At 47.0% G+C, this 20,011-nt stretch overlaps 1 protein-coding gene across 5 annotated transcripts in view; it reads left to right on the top strand.

The window, feature by feature from the left end:
• The window catches only part of SPECC1 (sperm antigen with calponin homology and coiled-coil domains 1), a 285,266-nt gene extending 267,885 nt beyond the window's left edge, over positions 1–17,381 (top strand). For all 5 annotated transcript variants that reach the window (XM_030294995.1, XM_032591236.1, XM_030294993.1 and 2 more), the window contains 2 exons: positions 5,583–5,642; positions 14,181–17,381. In XM_030294995.1, the coding sequence (XP_030150855.1) occupies positions 5,583–5,642; positions 14,181–14,270 (150 nt within the window). In that variant the 3' untranslated portion in view covers positions 14,271–17,381. The remainder of the gene's footprint in view (positions 1–5,582; positions 5,643–14,180) is intronic.
• The last annotated feature ends 2,630 nt before the right edge of the window (positions 17,382–20,011 follow it).

Here is a 20,011-nt window from a genome sequence, read left to right as displayed (position 1 = left end):
CTACAGCACGTAATGCTATAAAGAAACCTCAGAAGAGCTACAAGGGAAGCCCCGTGCTGTGGGAGTGAACAGCTCAGCCAGGACTCAGCTTCCCTGGCTCCAGCCTCTAGCTGTGGCTGGGGCAGTACCATCGTAAATAGAAAGATATAGAAATAGGTCTTAGATATAGAATCAGCTGGACTTAGTAACTGATTGGTTGTGGGGGAAGACAAGAGGAAAGAAAGATGGCCCCATGTGTCTAGCCTGACAGACCATTTTTGAGATGGGGATCAAATAGAAATGCTGGAAAGTTCTGTTTTGATTATCCCACACTTGGGCTTAAATAAAGCCCAAAGAATGGTCATGACACTGATGGTGATAATAATTGACTAGACCTTGATTTTTTTTTTTAGAGTGTTAGAGTTCCCCAGAGAAACAGAACTAATAGTATGTATGTGTGTGTGTGTGTGTGTACAAGAAAGTTGAATGCTACAGTTGGAATCTAAAGGCAGTTTCCTAGCAGAAATCCTTCTTTGTCAAAGGGAGAGAAGTCTTTTTCTAGTAAGACCTTCAACTGATTGAGTGAGGCCCACCTACACTCTGGTAGGTAATTTGCTTTACCCAAAATCTGCCGATTTAAATGTTAACCTCATTTTTAAAATACTGTCACAGAAATATCTAGAATAATGGTTGGCCAAATATCTGGTACCACGACCTAGCCAACTTGATACATAAAATTAACCATCACAGAGTGTGTACAAATTTCAAGACATAAAATGTGTGCGTGGTGCTTTGTTTATAGTCTGTGAAGCAGGCCGGACAGGACTATTAAACATTTGGAAAGCAAAAAAAGTGTTCTGTTTTTAATCATGTCAAGTCAGAAATGTTCACGAAGTATGCAGTTTGCAACGTCAGGCAGGCAGTTGGATACCAAATGTGGAGTTTAGAGGGGAGATCAGAGCTGGAAAGAGTCAGGAGTCTTCCATGAGTAATAATTTTTTTTTTTAACGTTTTACTTATTTTTGAGACAGAGAGCGACAGAGCATGAATGGGGGAGGGTCAGAGAGAGAGGGAGACACAGAACCTGAAGCAGGCTCCAGGCTCCGAGCCGTCAGCACAGAGCCCGACGCAGGGCTCGAACTCACGGACCGCGAGATCATGACCTGAGCCGAAGTCGGCTGCTTAACCGACTGAGCCACCCAGGTGCCCCAAGAGTCTTCCATGAGTAGATAAGTGCTGCCTGATTGAACAGAAGTGATGGAAATGTTCTATATTTGTCCCGTCCAGTACAGTAGCCACCAGCCATATGGGCTGTTAATGGAATGTGGCTTTAAATGACTGGAAAACAGAATTTTGAATTTGAATTAGAATTTAAACAGCGTCATGTCAAGCGTGACTGCTGCATGAAACAGGGCAGGTATAGATGGTGTTTTAAAGCCATGAGAGTAACGATCACCTCAGTCCTAGGTCGTGAGGGAGGTTCTGAGGAGAAACACACTCCTGTATATCTCTGCTCCTGCCAGTGTTTCACTTCTGACACTTCTGTAAACAGATGGGGGGTTTTCCCACACCAAGCAATCTGGCAGCACCAGCTGGATGTCCTAAAGTGTATCTCCGTTCTGACACTGTCCACCGAGGGAGCATCGGGTCCCACAGGTTAAGGGCTCAGTCTCACCTCAAACCCCAGTCACAACTCGACTGTCGCCTGTGCTTCTGATTGACCAACTGTAACTCAGAGGTTCCTGTGACCCCTTCCTGAGGTTTAGTTAATTTGCTAGACTGGCTCACAGAACTTACTAGGCTACCAGTTTATTACAAAGGATATTGAAGGACACTAATGATCAGTCAGATGAGGAGACCCATAGGGTGGGGTCCAGAAGGGTCCCAAGCACAGGAGCTTCTGTCCCCTTGGACTTTGGGGTGCACCACCCTCCCAGCACATAGATGGAGTCACCAATCCAAGGTGCTTTCTGAACCCCGCCCTTTTAAGTTCTATGGAAGCTTCATGACACAGCCACAATGGATTAAATCACGGACCATCTGTGATTGAACTCTCAGTGTCCAGTCTGTCTCCTGTCCCTGAGGTTGGGGTCAGGGGAATGTGGGACTGACAGTTCCAACCGTTTGATCACATGGCTGGTTGCTAGGGCATCCTTAGGTGATCTGGGGGTTGGGGGAACATCACCTCTTTGACATAAGCTCAGGTGTGGTTGAAAGGAGTTTGTTATGAATAACAAAAGACATCTATTTCAACATGATTGTCCTGAAGCCATTTCTGGAACTGAGGACAAAAACCAAAAATTGTAACAAAAGATGCCCCTGTGGCTCTTCTGTAGGAAATTATAAGGGTTTTAGGAGCTCTGCCAGGAACCAGGGACAAAGACCAAATATATGTTTCTTACTATAAATCCCAGTATCACAGAGGCGTAGAGAAAAGGCTAAGGAACAACCTTGAGGACTCCAATGCCTGTTGTCTAGGTCGAGAGTGACCCAAAAAGGGAACCAGGATAGAGCAGCCAGAGAGGAGGACACAGGGCAGGGCAATGCAGGGTCCACGCTGCCTGTGATCGTGCCCCTCACATCCAGCCGTGACCTCGATGTCCGTTTTCTTCCCTCCCTCTTCACTTTCTAGTCTCTGCCTTTTCCATATCATATTACGAAGATAGTGGAGTAAAGAGCGGGCAGAACACAATTCAGAATATTCAGAGGCCCTCCCTAAAACCACAGTTGATAGAAGGCTGAGCACTTAGGAATACACCACCTAAAACAGGAGTCTTCCTGTATATGCGCGATGTTCCTCTGCTGTCGTGCAAAACCTATCTAGGCTCTTTGTCCTAAATCGCTACCCAGCTGTTGGAGAAAAATGAACCTAAAAGTGTGTGCCTTCACACCTTGAACCATGAGCATATGTTCCCTGTGGAACCGTATCGTCTCGCTGTGGGTGCCCCTGACTCCCACATAGCACCCAGCTGGCTGTCCAGTGACCTGCTGCAGATTTGCAGACAGCCAGAAGCCACTGTCTGTGTACTTCCTATTGTCCTTGCGGTAGAGGGGCTGGTATTTTCTCCATGTAGGGCTGAATTTCTCCCCCCTTAATCTAGGATAATGCAGTCAGGGAGCACCCAGGTCAGATTGCGGGAGACTGTGGGTCTGGGAGATTAATGAAGTCGTGAGCTGGGAAGTTCAGAAGTCGTGAGCTGTTGCCCCAATTCAGACGGAAGTGATGCAACCATGGAAGTCTGACATCAGTGCTAAGCAGGGAATTTCTGATAAAACTAACAAGGATGTCTTCCAAGCCATTGGGGAGACATGAGTTACACATTTTTTTCCATGTGTCAGCCTATGAAACTTCCACGGAGGCTACGCAGATTCGGATGATAGAATTGACAGAATGGAGTGTTTTCATGCCAGTGTCTGAAACAAAATGTTAACGTGAGAGGGAAAATTCTGGACTTGGGGTGCTTTCTGCTGTCAGTTTCAGGTGAGATGCCCTGCCAACGGGGCCAACGGCAGAGGTCTCTAACCAAGGGCTTATCGCCCTGGGTCTGGAAGGTCTCTGGCCCGTGTGGGCAGAGCTAGGCCGAGTGAGGCCCTCCCTGGCTTCCGCCCCAGACACACTCTGCTTCTCCCCATAAGTGGCCATCTCGCAGTGGCGTAGCAGTGATGTGATGAGAGAGAATTAGATAACAGTGCTTGGTCGTAATAGTCTATGCAGGTAAGGGTGTGAGAAAGTGGACGCTTACACACTGTTGCTGGAATTGAAAATTGGTGTATCATTTTTATTTTCTCATGCCATGTCGTGTCTTGTCGTGTCATGTCATTCCATAGGCTTCACGCCCAGCGTGGGGCTTGAACTCGTGACCCTGAGATGAAGAGTCGCATGATCTACCAACTAAGCCAGCCAGACCCCCCTGGTGTCGTGTTTTAGAAAACGATTTGGCATTACATATCAAAAGCCATGACTTCTTGAATAATGGTAGCCGACAGGGCTTACAAACCCCCTTTCTCCTCAAAACTAACCAAGAAGACTTTAAAATAAGGATGAAGGCCTCATTAGCACAGAATAGGAAATGGCTGCCCCAAGTTTGTGCTCAATTAAAGGAAGCCAGGAGCCAGCTTTCGGCTCCCCTCTCAACAGAACAGAGAGTAGTGTTACGGAAACCAGCGTTAGGTTTCTAGTCCCTGCCCATTAATCTCCCTTAATGTGGAGGAAGAGGGCTGGCGGCTTGGGCAAGCTGACCGCAGATCAACAGCTTTCCCAGGCCCTGACCACACACTGGTACGAGACATGCGTAGCCTTGTCTGAGTGTTTTTCTGTGACCTGGTACGTAGAGCAGAGAGTTTGCTTCAGCGTCAGGGCAGGAAGCAGATGTGCACCCAAGGACAGAGGGCAGAGGCCATGAGGAAATGGAAAAACAGATAAAAATATGTACAAAATCCAAATGTGGGGCGCCTGGGTGGCTCAGTCAGTTAAGCGTCTGCTTCTTGATTTCGGCTCAGGTCATGATTTCATGGTTCGTGAGATCGAGCCCCGTGTTAGGCCCTGAGCTGACAGCGAGGAGCCTGCTTGGGAGTCTCTCTCCTGCCCCTCCCCCACTCATGCTCACTAGCGTGCTGTGTCTCTCTCTCTCTCTCTCTCTCTCTCAATATAAATAGATAAACTTAAAAAAGAAAAAAAAAGATTCTCTCTCTCCCTCTTGTGCACACATGCACTCTCTCAAAAAAAAAGTCACCAAAAAAGAAAACAAATATAAAATTTTTTATTAAAAAAATTTTTTTTCAATTTATTTATTTTTGAAAGAGACAGAGCATGAGCGGGGGAGGGGCAGAGAGAGAAGGAGACACAGAATGTGAGGCAGGCTCCAGGCTCTGAGCTGTCAGCACAGAGCCCAACATGGGGCTCGGACCCACAAACCGTGAAATCATGACCTGAGCTGAAGTCGGACGCTTAACAGACTGAGCCACCTAGGTGCCCCAATATAAAATTTTTTTTAATCTAAAGGCATAAAGTCACAAAATTCTACTGGGGAATATAAAACATGAGTCCTCACAGAAACATTACACTCTCGATCATGTTTAACACGTCAATTTAATTAAATTGTAACATAATCCTAATGATTCTCAAATGAATTATGGAGGGGAGGAGGCATGCTAAAGTGATTCTTAAGTCCATCCAGGCGAGGAAACAGCAGGGAGCAGCCAGAAAGCGTCTCAAAAAGAAGCTACAACTTGTGGAACAGTACCTTCGGAATTCTAGGGGAAAATGACATAGCACATTAATTAAACAACAGTTGATACGCAACAGAATATGTATGTCATGAATCGTGACAAAGTAAAAAATAACACAGATTGACCTTTGATAGTCAGAAATCGTCAGTAATGTCATTTTTCGTACCAATTACAACCTGTCAGTCTTTTTTTTTTTTCTTAGATTGAAACTATTGTTGGAATATTTGACCTAAAATTTCGAGTGTTTTGTAATAGTAGATAATCTGTATGGGAGCGTCGTTTAGTGTTCTTTCCTAACAAAAGCTATTTATTTTTATTTTTTAAAAGCTATCTATTTTTAGTTGGTAATACCAGTTTCTGTCTTTTTAACCTAGAAAAGAAATCTCTTGTTGGCATTTGAAGCAGCTGAAAGTGTGGGCATCAAACCCAGCCTGGTAAGTATCCTATTTTGTATCCTTGTGATATTTTGTTCTACCTGTAGGAGAAAGAACTTTATGCCATCTACTACACAATTTCTTACAGAATATTAAAATCCATTTGCTGAAGATTTGTTACTCACGATCCCTAACATGTAAATATCCAGTTGGTCTGACCACATGTGATTTAGAGGGTTTTCAAAGATTTTGTTGTGGCTAAATTTCATTTCTGGAAGCACAGTGGACTGAATTATCATTAAAGCCCTCTTGAAATCCGATAAAATCTGATAAGATGTAATTTTAAAAAATATCAATACATAGTTGAGGTCTAAAAAAAGAATGGGAAATCACCAGATGTCATAAATTCAAAGAGAAGTGAAAACCAGAACCATGAGGCATGAGCCGAGACTGTGACAACCCTCAGAAGTAGGCCTGGGGGTGTCGGTGGAGGGGTCACAGGAAACGGGTACCTAATGGATATAGGTTTTATTTAAATGCCAATACAGGAACAAAAAACAAGGCTCTGAGCTCCCATAAACGGGACATGAGTACTGAGACCCTTGCACAAAACCAAGGCTCACAAAGTAACATTCTTCTCAGTGGAGGGGAAAATAAAAAACCCTGCCTGGCAGTCTAGGCAGGAAGCTTGGTCTCCACCTGAGTTGTTTTGTTTTGTTTTGTTTTGTTTTGTTTTGTTTTGTTTTGTTTTTTGGTAGCCAGAAAAAGGAAAATCTATAAGAAAAGAAAACTGGGCCAAATGAGGTTTGGAGTCCAAATTTATAATATCTGTGCTACAAGATAGTTTATACTGCCTGAGGCAGGAAGCTCCTGGCTTAGTAGTATAATGGCCACTGAGAATACATTCACAATCCAAAATTACAAAACACTCAAGAAAGTGAACCAGCTGAGCTAGTCAGTAGACATAGCAAACAAGAGGATCATCTACCAGAGCTTGGGATAATAAAACAATAAGAAAGCGACTACAGAAGACTATGTTTGTGAATATTAAAGAGACAAAAGAGGGGGGTGCCTGAGTGGCTCAGTCTGCCAGTTAAGTATCCAACTCTTAGTTTCAGCTCAAGTCATGATCTCACAGTTTGCAAGTTCGAGCCCTGCATCAAGCTCCCAGCTGACAGTGCAGAGGCTACTTGGGACTCTCTTGGTGTGTGTGTGTCTCTCTCTCTCTCTCTGCCTCTTCCCAACTTACACATGCTGTCTCTCTCATTCTCAAAATAAATAAACTTAAAAATAAAGAGATAAGAAGAAAACAAAAATCACAAGGGGGCGTCTGGGTGGCTCAGTCAGTTAAGCGTCCAACTCATCCTTTCGGCTCAGGTCATGATCTAATGGTTCTTGAGATTGAGCCCCGCATAGGGCTTTGTGCTGAGAATGCAGAGTCTGCTTAGGGATTCTCTCTCTCCCTGTCTCTCTGCTCCTCCCCCGCTTGTTCTCTCTCTCAAATAAATTTTTTTACAACTCATAAGGAAGAAGCATAGTACTATAAAAAAAGATTTGGGGAAAGATTCAAGTGAAACTTGTAGAAGTAAAAATTAGGAATTAAAAAAAAAAGAAAAAACCCGGTTGGGTTGAAAAACGGATTAGATACAGCAGAAGAGAGAACTATTGGACTGGAAAATAGAACTAAGGAGGTTATCCAGAACATAAAACAGACATTTAAAAAATGGAAAATATAATAGAGAGGTTTTATTAGTTAGTATGTATTCAAATTCAAGAAATGGAAAACCAACTAACAGTTGCTTAAACCATAAAGATGTTAATTTTATTTTTTAATGAGAAGTCCAAAAGCAGTTTCAGGATTGGTTCACTACTCAGTGTTGTAATCAAGGACCCCAGAGTGTGTTTTGTCTACACTCTACCATCTTTAATCTATTACCTCATTGTCCCCATGTCCTCTGTGGCCAAACATGGCTGTCAAGCTCCAGACATCACTCCTATCTGCAGGGCAAGAAGGGGAGTGGGATGGACTAGAGCAAGTGCCTCCTGTCTTCCCCCCTTTGATAAGGAAATCAAAAGGCTTCCCAGAGTCCCTCCAGCTCGCTGGCAGTACTCTGTTCCATGGCCACCCCGTCTGCAAGGGAATTTGAGAAAGTAAACAGTGAATGTTCTCCATTCTCTTCAGCTGGAAATCTACAAGGGAGAGGGGGGTTGGTAGCGGCCATTAGATTAACCAACTGATAGTGTCTGTCACTGACCTTAAGAGAATGGAAGATAAAATCAGATCATTTCCAAGTCCCATGGCCAGTGGGAATTCCAGAAGAGGAAAGAAAGAGTGGGAGAGAAAATATTTGAAGCAATGGTGCCTGAAGTTTTTCCAGAATGATGAAAGACCACAGATTCTTGGTCTCTAACAAGATGGATCTCTCTAACAAGATGAATCTCTAACAAGATGAATAATACAAAAGACCCATCTAGACACATCATAACGGAAAGAGCTGCGTAAAAAGTAAAGCGAGGACAGGTAATCTATAAATAATTTCTACTAGCCAATAATAAAGAAGACACCTTAGGAGAGGTGCGTGGCAACTCGTGCATGGCTAATAAACACTTAAAGAGGTGTTCAGTCTCATCAGTGATGGGGAAAACCCAAGTGGAAATAACAGAGACAGTTCTGCAACCAGCAGAGTATGAAGGGAGTCTGAGAAATGGAAAAGCGAAAACACAGCAATCATAGAAATTTCAGTACTATGAACAAAGTTACGCCAATGCGTTTAAATCAGAACGGACAGTTTTCTAAACAAATATAAATGTATTTCTTCAAATACTAAATGTAACTATTTCTCCAAAACTCACTCAAAAAGTACAACTTCAACCATGAAAGAAATTGAATTCATTGTTTAAAAAATGTAGTCGCGCACACACAAAAATGCCAGTGAGCCCAAATTCTACAAAACTTTCTACAAGAAACAGATGTCCCTGTCCTATAAATTAAAGGCTAGAGAATTTAGAAAGGAGGGGACATACATGTCTGGCCAAGGTGGAGGAATGGGAATCTGATTTATCTTCCCTTCTGAAACACTGGACAGCTAACAAGTAACAACAGATAATTAATGCGGGGAATCAAAGAAAAAATGCGAACTTGTTAGAAGATGGTATCATACACAGAATGTTTTTCTCTGTAGTGTTCCAGCCAATAGTTGCTTCTTTTTTAATTTCACCTTTTTTTCCCTGTTTTTTTTATCTGACATACTGCAGAAGTCAGTGAAAGCTAGGAAGTGAATGAGATCATCTTGTCAAACTAACAGTCAGAGCCAATGGCTGCATTTTTACAGATGTCTGTGAGGAGATACAAGCATAATAATTAATCTCAGAAGCATTTGGAGATGCTTGCGAGCCATTTAACTAGTTCGTGCCATCAACAAAACAGAAACTTCCTACATTATTAAACTTGCTCTTTGGTGTCTTGATGTGGATTGAAAAATAATCCTTAATTACACATGACACTTCTAAAATACATGCAGTCAGAATTGGCAGCAGTAAAAACCCCCAGGTCTTTGATAAAGGTCGCTTGTAAGATTAGTCAGTAAAAAAGAAGGAAGGAAGGAAGGAAGGGAGGGAGGGAGGGAGGGAGGAAGGGAGGGAGGAAGGAAGGGAGAAAGAAAGAAAGGAAGAAAGAAAAAGAGAGAAAGGAAGAAAGAAAAAAATGCATTCTTTCTCAGCCACTTTCTCAGCGTAGGGTAGAAATTTAGGCCACCACATGACAAGGGTGAGCCACTCCCCGTGGAACGAATAGATAAGAGAGGATGTGTGGCAGCACATTGCCATTACCGGAAGACAGCCAGAAGGTGTGTCCTCTGAGGACTGATGTGTTTGTACGCTGGTGAGGGGAGCACTCTCACGCTGAGTCATACAGTCTGTGACAGTGTTGCTTAATGAGTAAGCCACCCGGACAGTCACTACCCACGGAGGTTAGGAGGGGGTCATTACAACTCAGGCTTTGATGACGGTGTCTGAATGATTCTGTAGGCGTAAGCGAGCCTGCACCGTAGTATAAACTTTATAAAGGATACTCAAAGAGTTCATCTGAGTTTAATAGCATGAAAAATTGCTTTTTCACATTTCCCACGTGCCAGGCATTTTCCATATGTTGACTCACTGAACCCTCTCAGAAGTCCTGTGACGACAGATGCTCCTTACAGGAAGGACAGTGAGGCGGGTGCTGTTCCGTAAAAGCTCACACAGTAGTGAATAGCGGAGGCAAGAGTCAAGGCAGGCCGGCCTTCTCCAGAGCCCACGTCTTAACCTGCCCCATGACCCTCCATCCAGGACAGCCGTGCCCACCTTTGGGTTCTTAGAGCAGCATTTACTCCTCGTACTATGTAGCACATGCTGTGTTATGTTGTGATGTGTCTGATTATAGGACTTCATCCCATCTCCCCAAGACCATGAGCTCCCAAGGGCAGGAAGCCCTGTCTTTTCAATTATTTTTATTGTGGTAAAATACGTATAACATGATCTAAGTGTCTTGTCACTTGGCCAATACCACACTGTCCTGATGAATACAGCTTTGTAGCAGCACCTGGGTGGCTCAGTCAGTTAAGCATCTGACAGCTCAGGTTATGATCTTGTGGTTCATGAGTTCAAGCCCCACCTTGGGCTCTGTGCTGACAGCTCAGAGCCTAGAGCCTGTTTCAGATTCTGTGTCTCCCTCTCTCTGACCCTCTCCCGTTCATGCTGTTTCTCTGTCTCAAAAATAAATAAACGTTAAAAAAAAAAAATTTAAACTGTGAAGTTAAGTCTTCAAACTTTATTTTTCTTTTTTAGAATTTATTTGGTTGTCCTAGTTCCTTTGCTTTATAGATTTTAGAATCAGTTTGTCAATATCTACCCCCCAAAAAAGACCTTGCCAGGATTTTGATTGGGATTATGTTGTATCTATAGATCCATGAACATAGAATACTCTCCATTTATTTAGAGCTTCTTGATTTCTTTCATCAGTAGTTTTCTGTACTTTGTAGTTTGTAGTTTGTAGTTTTCTACTACTTTGTAGTAGATTTCTTTCTTTGTAGTTCTCTGCATATAGTGTTTTATAAACAAGTTTTCTGCCTATAAATCCTTTTTAAAAATTTAGTGCCATTTAAATGGTTTGATTTAGTTTCACGTTTCAGTTGTCCATTGCTGGTATTTCGTAGGAAAGCTGTTGACGGAGATCTTGCTAAACTTGCGTATTAGTTCCAGTGGGTTTTTTGGTAGACTCTTTGGAGTTTTCTACATCAACTATCATTTCATCTGTAAATAAAGACAGATTTAGTCCTGCCTTTCCAATCTGTATGCCTTTTGTTTCTTTTTCTTGCCTTATTGCATTAGCTAGAACTTCTGGTACAGTGTCCAGTAGAAAAAGTGAGAGAAGGCATCCTTGCCTTGTTCTTTCCTCCTGATCTTACTGGGAGAGTGTTCAGTTTCTCCATTTAGTATGATGTCAGCTTTCGGTTTTTGTGCGTGTCCTTCATTAGGTAAAAGAAATGCCCTTCTACTTTTCTAGTCTTTTGGGTGTTTTTATCATGAATAGTTGCTGAATTTTGTGTGCGGGCATACCTCATTTGTGCTTCCCTTTATTGAGCCTCACAGATACTGCATTTTTTGCAAATTGAAGGTTTGTGGCAACCCTCCGTCAAGCAAGTCTGTTGGCACCATTTTTCCAACAGCCTTTGCTCACTTCCTGTCTCTGTGTCACATTTTGGTAATTCTCAAAGTATTTCAAGCTTTTTCATTGTGCAAGGGTCAAACGTACCTTGTGGGTTTTTTTAGACATATGCTATGGCACACGGAATAGACTACAGTAGTGTAACTATAACTTATCTGCACTGACAACTCAAAAAATTCATTTGACTTGTTTAAGCTATGTTTGCTTTATTGTGGTGGTCTCGAACCAAACCCACAAATATCTCCAAGGTTTATATGTGAATGTTTTTTCTGCATCTGCTGATGTGACCATATGACTTTTCTTATTAAGTCTGGCAATAATAACAATGCTGACTTTTGGATGTTGAACCTCCCTTGCATTCCTGCTATGAACCCCACCTGATCATGATTCAGTTTGCTAATGTTTGTTAAGGACATCTGTGTTTGTGTTCATGTGAGAAAATCGATAGCTTTCTCGTTAAAGTCTTCGTCTGATTTGGTATTAGGGCAACGCTGGCTCCAGAGAACGAGTGAAGAAGTGTTCCCTCCTCTTCTATTTCTTGGAAGGGAATGTGTAGAACTGGCAGAATTAGCCAGTGAAACCATCCGAGCCTGGTGTTTTCCATTTGGAAAGGTTTTCAGCTACTGATTCAAATACATGTCACACGTCCTCAGATTTCTGTTCAGGCGGCTTACTCGCCCATCCCCAGAAATGTGCCATAATTATTTCTCCAGATGTGTTCAGATGCAATGTTGACAATGTGCCAAAATATAGTAATGTTACTATTGTTAGATTCAGGCATGTGAGATAGTCTGAGTAAAGCTGCGAGCGTCGGTCCGACTCCTGTGTCCTCTCTGAGACACAAGACCCATCCTCGCCGTCACAGGGAGGGAGGCTTGTCATCTCTCTTGGTTCATAGGTGTGGCTTCCTTTCTCAGAGCACCTCCCCTACCTCCTAAATGTCACACTCAGTTTTTCTTTTTTTTTAACTTTTAGAATTTATTTATTTTGAAAGAGAGAGAACACGAGTGGGACAGGAGCAGAGAGAGAGGGAGAGAGAGAGAGAATCCCAAGCAGGCTCTGCGCTGTCAGCATGGAACCCAACATAGGGCTTGATCCCACGAACTGTGAGATCATATGACCTGAGCCAAAATCAAGAGTCGGACGCTTAACTGACTGAGCCATCCAGGCACCCCCAAGTCACACTCAATTCTTGATGGTTTATTTTCACTATTGCCATATAAACAACCCTGCTATTGTGAGAAGCTTAGCTCTTCATGCATCGGTCTGTGTGCACAGTCCCGCCCACAGTAGTTTATGTAGAAGGAGACTTTTAATCCTTGTATTCTGTGAAAATTATGTTTTTAAGTTGTTCTCAGTAGATCTGTCTATAATGTTCCACTCGCTGCCTTTTCACTCCTTTCCCATGACCAGAGAGAGGCTGATAATTTTTTAGCATAACCAGGAAGTAGAAATGGTCAAGTATATTTAGGTGTTGTGGAAACAGGACCAAACAGAAACACTGCTCAAGAACAGATGTGCTCAATAAGTTCAACCTTGATTTTCCACGGCATCTCTACTCCTGGCTTTCCATCAGAGTCCTTGCCTACTACCCTCTTGTGACCACAAAAGAATCCAAATTCAGTCCCGAAGTGAATTTTCTAATACCTTTAGTGGCATGTATTTCAGGAACATTTGGCCCAGCCATCCTGTCTGTCACTTTGTGGCCTCCTCTGCTCTTGCTGATAGCCTACTAAACAAAGGGACAAACAACAACGACAAAAACATTAAATGGTCTGACACCTGATTCTGATAAGACGCTGGTTGCATTCTCAATTGGGTCAAGGCTTTTGTGGCCATCCCATTCATGGGAATTCATCTCAAGGCATGAATTCAACAACTCCGCCCACGGAGGTGCTTACGACAAAGTCTGTAACGTGAAGAAGTGAGCGCACGCCCCACGGCGAGCATTAGATGTCGTGTGGATTGTAGGGCAGCAGTTTCGTGGGCTGTGTGCACTCCCTCCCGTGACGGCCAGCGTCGCGACACAGCAGCCCGTGAGATTGTGCATGGAAAGCATGAAGTAAAAAAACTCAGAGCACACGATATGTCCACTCGATGGAAGCGTGGGAGAACATAGGGGTACCTGCAAATATAACTTAGGAAAGTGGAAATTGTTTTATGATAATGGAATTATGGGTGACTTTCTCTTTGCAAAGCTTTTTTTTTTTTAATTTTTTTTTAACGTTTATTTATTTCTGAGACAGAGAGAGACAGAGCACGAACAGGTAGGGGCAGAGAGAGAGAGAGAGACACACACAGATTCCAAAGCAGGCTCCAGGCTCCAAGCTGTCTGCACAGAGCCCGACGCAGGGCTCAAACTCAGACTGTGAGATCATGACCTGAGCCAAAGTCGGCCGCCTAACCGACTGAGCCACCCGGGCGCCCCAAAAAAGCTTTTTTTTTTTAAATTTAAGTTCATTTATTTATTTTGAGAGCGAGAACAAGCAGGGGAGGGGCAGAGAGAGAGAGGGAGAGAGAGAATCCCAAGCAGGCTGTGTGCTGTCAGCACAGAGCCGGACGCGGGGCTCGAACTCACAAAACTGTGAGATCACGACCTGAGCCAAAGTCGGACGCTTAACCAACCGAGCCACCCAGGCGCCCCTGCAAAGTTTTCTTTAAAATGCTGTCATGCTCTTAAGATGAAAAGGGGGAGGAAGTCCTGTCTAGTGTTTTTTAAAAGGGACAGTATCTCCTGATTAGGAATAAAACGCTTTTCTTTTAACTTGCCCACGCCTCCTGTCCATGCAGGTGGGGGGGTCTCCAGGCAGCACCAGCCCGGACCAGGCTCTGAGCCCCTTTGTGGGAAGGCGGTCTGTGGTGTCCCCCCCGTGACCTCCTCCTCTTTCCTGCAGGAGCTCAGTGAGATGCTGTACACGGACCGGCCCGACTGGCAAAGCGTGATGCAGTACGTGGCCCAGATCTACAAGTACTTTGAGACTTAAACCCGGAAGGGCCCTCGAGCAGCCGCCCACCGCCCGCAGCCTGTCCTGGGGGCACCTGGTCACTTTGCACAGGCCCTGCTCCGTCCACCACCCTCAACGCTCGATCCGGGGGGGCCCACACACAAATAAGAACGGAGCTGGGTTCCAGGGCACACCTACTTTTAATCTAGATGCATTTGGCGCGTAAGTTGGAAAGCCTTGCTCTCCCACGGGCCTCCCTCCTTCTAGACCTAAGGGTCCACGCCCAGGCTCACTCCGTGAGAACCCAGTAGGACATCTCCGGTCACACGCCACGACCTCACCCGTGGGCTGCGGAGCCTCACGACAAACAGCCATCTTTTCACTAAAACTCCTTCCTTTGGCCTTTAGAAAAACTTTGCCCCTGCCACCACCCACAGCCTCCGAAACCCACACGCTCATCAAAACACAAAAAGGACAAACACTTGCTCTGGAGCGGCTTGGAAAAACGCTCCAGCCCTGCCTTTTGGGGGCCGTAACGCTTCCGTTCCAGACAACAGTTTGAACACCTAGAACCGGACTGAGCAGCTTAGATCTCGCTGTCACTTACTGGAGTCTTTGAGGGGAAGACAAGACGCGCCAGCACACAAAGCAGCCCGTAGGCGCTTTGCTGCGGTGGCCCGTAGGGTGGCTCACGGAGAGAAGCGTGTGTCCGTCCGTGTGCTGGGACGCGGCACGCTCCGAAGCCCTGGGCCAGGCAGTCCCCTGCGTGCTGGAAGGGACCCATCAGCACCTGCCCGCCTGCTGTGTTTGCCCCGCGGGTCCACACGCCCGTGCACGCCCGCACCCGTTTGCCCCAGGTGCCGAACCTAACAGGAAGCCCCCTGCGTGCGAAGCGGCCTGCGCCCACCCGGGTCTTCGTGTGTTTGCGCCAACAGGCTGAAGAGGTGCCGGGCGGACGGCAGGCGAAAACAGTATTTGAACTCTAGACTCGGTCTTCGGTATCTCCTCGGGCCCTTCACATCTGCATGGCAACAGCAAGCCCTGAGCGGTGGGCAGGGATGGCTCCATTTAGAAGTGAACCGTCTACCGTCCTGCCGTCACCCCTAGTGGCTGCAGAGGGCACTCCCCCCTCCCCCCCGCCCCCCCAGATCTTGCAGGGAGACCCGCCGAGGACCGACCTGGCAGCTCCCTGGAGGTCGGTGGGGCCCGCAAATGTGCATCATGTAGCACGTGAAGGCGTGGCTCACAGGGTAGTCAGGTGACCTCGGTGCCTGCCACCTGCTGATGCAAGTGATTCCTCCCCACCGCCCCCAAGGGCCGTCCCTGTGTCAGTCGCTGGGACCTCCCGGTGTCACTCTGCAGTCAATCTCTGCAGGGGGTCCGCCCCTCACTCTCAGGCTGCCACACCTGCCTGCTTACCCGTCCTCCTCTGTGGCCCTAGATCAGGATCTCCTGCGGAACGTGTTCAAAACGCACCCTCCTGGCCTGCCCCAGCCGTCGAACCAGGGACGTCTTCTGTATGTTTCCAGAGTTCCCCTGACAACCACGGAGAGGAGAGGAGGCCTTTCCTCTTGCTCCTCAGGGCAGGGCGGTGAGTGGCATCTGAGGTCTCTCCGGAGCAGTTTGGGGAGGATGACGTTGTCAGTGGCTCTTTTGTTTTCAAATGGAAGTGGAGGCACAGCCTGAGCAAATTTGCTTTACTCCTTCCTGAGGAGCGTATCCAAATGGAAGGGATTCCCTGTGTGGCTCCACGCATCTGTCTTCTGTTGACATAACAGGCATTTCCATGACCTCCAAGCCTCTGCCTTGCTCACCCTTGCAGTGGGGAAAGGTTAGTATCCCGAGTATCGGGGTGAGCTCTCGGTTGTTGTGTTTAATCTGGGATTACTTCGGGGTTTTGTGTGGGAGAGGCCGAAGAGGTCTAGGGATACCTGGAGGGGGTGTTTAGCATTACTGGGCCCTGTTTTTAGTGATTACAGTAAATGAGTCCGATGATTCAGCTCTGGGCGAAGCAAGGTCTATGCAGGGGTGACGTTGCCGTTTCTTCTCCTCCAACACTGGAGCCCGCTCCCTTTAGCTGAAAAAGAAAGAAATGTCCTGTGAAAGAAAGGCCATGTGCCATTTATTTTTATAACTCAAAGAAGCTCCTTGACTACCATTTTCTTTGCCAGTGGGCACGCTTCCAGAAGGGGAAGCCTGGTGGTGGTTGGGGGGCAGGTCTGGCCCCGCAGGGTCCTTCGAGGGGGACCGGGCCTTCCAGCACTCGCAGAGCCTCAGACTGGGGCAAGCTGTCCCCGCCCCAGTGCTGGGCCACCGGATGGGGATTTTAGACCCATTTTTAATTGCCCCAGCAGAGTGGAGGAGTTCTTCAAAGACTTAAAGCCAAGTCCACGGGTTTGTTCACTGGGAGATCTTTCGTGGACGTGAACTCTAGCTGCCTGATGGTGGTGCCCCCGCCCCTGCTCCCCAGGGCGAGCATATTCTGAGGAACCAGGCGAACGCCCACTTCCCTTCCCACCCTAGTCCCTTCTCACTTCAGAAATGACGTTAGTCTTGGGTTTTCGTTCTTCATTCAGCTGTTGTGTTGTAGCTTTGGTTGAGTTTCCCTAAGCGGTGAGCCATGCGGCGGTGACGAACGTTCATCTGCGGTGTTCTCTTCCCCCGCGGAAACCGATGTTCCCTGAATCTCTCGGGGGAGGGCAGGCACTTCACCGGCCCGCGGAAGCCCGCGGAAGGAGAGGACTCGGCCCCCGTACACAAACCCATATGCCAAATCCGGCCGCGGCTCCTCCTGGCCCAAAGCTCGAGTGCCATTTTGAGGTGAACCACCAGTGACACGCAGTAAAGAACAGGACACAGCTACCTTTTTAAGAAGCACTTTTAAGTATCCCGTTTGCCCGAGTGCCCTGGGTGTGTCACTCCTCTGACCCAGGCTAGACTGCGGCTAAGTCTACGCCATCCTCGGCCGATCACTAATTTTAACTACATTAGTTGAATACAGTGGATACATCTGTGGCCTCGTTTCTAGAAAGAGCACACCCAGCACTGTCGGGACGTGACGTGCCAACGTAGACGTATTAACTATTAACATTTGGAAGTGTATGATGTACGACTGTGTCACATTTCTAATAAATATATTTTGTTTCTGTCCGATGCTGAATTTTTCCCGGTGACGTTGATGGTTGGCACTTTGTCGGAATGCCAAGCCTCGGTTCAGGCTAGCGGCTTCGTGTCCCTATTCCGTGTTGGGCCGTGGTCGCCCCTCCCCCCTCCGCCCCAACTGAGCTGCTCTCTCTGGCGTTACTGGAAGTTGCCAGAAAGGACTGGGGTCCTGATGGCTCTTCCGCCTCCTTCCATTCACGGCAAGAGGGCTGCGACCACAGTCTCCTGTGAAAGTCACCCCCCTGGGGCCGCGCAGATGAGCACAGCACAGGCGCCCGCACAGGCCGCCCCCACTCAGCGCACGGGTCCTGGAGACCACACGCGGCAGTTGTACCAAGGTTGAGCAGGCAGAGCCCGTATGAACTCTAACAGACCCGAGTCGTCTGTGTGTCCAGACACTGTGCGTGCCGAGGCATCAGGTGACACGTGGCTCTTCGGGCATCATCGGAGGCCACCGTTCCCTGGTGTCTTAGATGACCAGCCCCTCCCACAGGAGAGGAAAAGGGAGGCTGCCCGCCCTCGAGAATCTTTTCTTCTCCCTCCCCTTCCAAGGAAGTTCCACTGTCACTGGCCTTTGTCTCCTGAGGGACTCTCCCGTCTTGTCAGAATCGCACAGTCTCTGATGAGGGCTTACCACACACCGAGCCACGACGGCAGGCACGGCTCATTCTCCTCCGTGGGCTGTCAGGCGATGGGAGAAGATGCCAGGTGATTATGCACAGCCACCTGCGGCCACTCAGTCTGCACACACACACACACACAAGCATCAGACAGATGACCAGCATCTCAACACTTGCAAATCGATCCCTCCCAAAGTTTGGTGAGCCTGGCCCCTCTGTGAATGAAGCACATGCCCCAATGTTCGTGTCCTGAGCATTGACGTAGCCCATATGCATTGAGTCAGGGTAACAGGCAGGAGGCTCCACGGGGCCTCTGTTGTCGCACAGTCAGTGGTCCTGGTTTTCCGTGGCCACAGAGGACCCAGAACCACAGGCCGTGGGTCCCACTGGTGCACAGCCGGCCCCCTTCTCTGCTCCAGATGTTTTTTATAATTTTTTAATATTTTTTGAGAGACAGAAAGAGAGCAAGCAGGGGAGGGGCAGAGAGAGAGGGAGACACAGAATCTGAAGCAGGCTCCAGGCTCTGAGCTGTCAGCACAGAGCCTGACGAGGGGCTGGAACTCACAGACCACGAGATTACGACCTGAGTTGAAGTTGCTGCTTAACCCGCCGAGCCACCCAGGCACCCCAGGATACATCAGTTTTGATTAATTGGTGGAAACATCCAGCTACCAGGAAGGAACTCTTTGTTTCCGTTTGGAATTCTTCTTTGAACCCAGGGGACAGACGCCTCGGCACCTAGCTGGGTTTCCGTGCTGCAGCTGGTCTCACAAATGGCCATTTCTAGCATTTTCCAACTTGGTGGTAAAAAAAATCCCAGAACTACATATGGGAGGACCCTGGGGAGAAACTTGAAACCTGAGGGTCAGAAGATCGTCGGTTTTCCTTCTTTGCTGGCATTAGGCCCATTCTTGTGAATAAGAGGACACACGTTTCCAAGCAGAATCTAGCCTCCCCGATTCTTTAAATGAATGCAATCTAACTTAACCCACCTGCCCTACCAAAACCTCAGTGAGATTTTTCTAGATTGTAAAAAATAAGCCGTAAAAAGATCTGGCCTGGACATCTGAGAGGGTTGGCCAAAGAGCCCCATCACTCCTCCCACTTGTCCATCTGGGTTACTATTTATACCGTTCCTTATACCACGGCCTTACCCTTGTATCAGAAACATGAAGCAAAACAGAAAATGGAACATGGGAAAAGTTAGCCTCAGCTTTCCTATATTGCTGCACATGACATCACCAGGCATGGCCACCTTGTGAAAAGTCTTGTCCTAGAAGACACCTTGCCAGAGAAGGTACCTTTCCTGAGAGGACAAGTCAAGGTCAGAGCCAAGGCAGAGTCTCAGACCTCCTTGGGCTGGGCGGACCTCACTGGGCTCTTCCAGTGGCCAGGAACAGACCCAGGCAGGCCACCCCAGACGGGGGTGTCCTCATGACCAAGGAAGATGATCCACACTCAGTCCCGAAGAGGCATTTCAAACTCGCATTTAACTCCCGCAGAGTCGACCACGGGGAAATAAGGGTATGGGAGGCACCTGGCTGGCTCAGTTGGTTACATGCCCAACTTTGGCTCAGGTCACGATCTCACAATTCGTGGGTGCGAGCCACGCGTAGGGCTCTGTGCTGACAGCATGGAGCCTGCTTCAGGTTCTCTGTCTCCCTCTTTCTCTGCCCCTCTCCCATTTGCTCTCTCTTTCTCTCTCAAAATAAACATTTAAAAAAAAAAATAAGCTTAAAAAAAAAAAAAAGCGTGACTCTTGCCACCTGCCATTCCAGCCGATGCTCGTGTGCCCCAGAGCAAGTATGAGGCGTGGGACAGGTGGTGTTCCCTTCTACTCTCTTGGTTCCTGTGAGCGACTCATTGTGCCAGTGTCTCAGGACCGAATGCCACTTCAGTGTGTGAAGCTGTCTTTGTTTGGGCTGCACTGCGGCCCCTAACCGTAAGCCAACTGTTTCAGCGGATCTCATTCCATCCCTGGAGGAAAACTTGACGGTG

This window comes from Lynx canadensis, chromosome E1, assembly GCF_007474595.2.
Source record: "Lynx canadensis isolate LIC74 chromosome E1, mLynCan4.pri.v2, whole genome shotgun sequence".
In the NCBI taxonomy this organism is placed as follows: Eukaryota; Metazoa; Chordata; class Mammalia; order Carnivora; family Felidae; genus Lynx; species Lynx canadensis.
The sequence above is the reverse complement of the archived record's forward strand: the minus strand, read 5'-3'. Positions and strand labels throughout refer to the sequence as shown.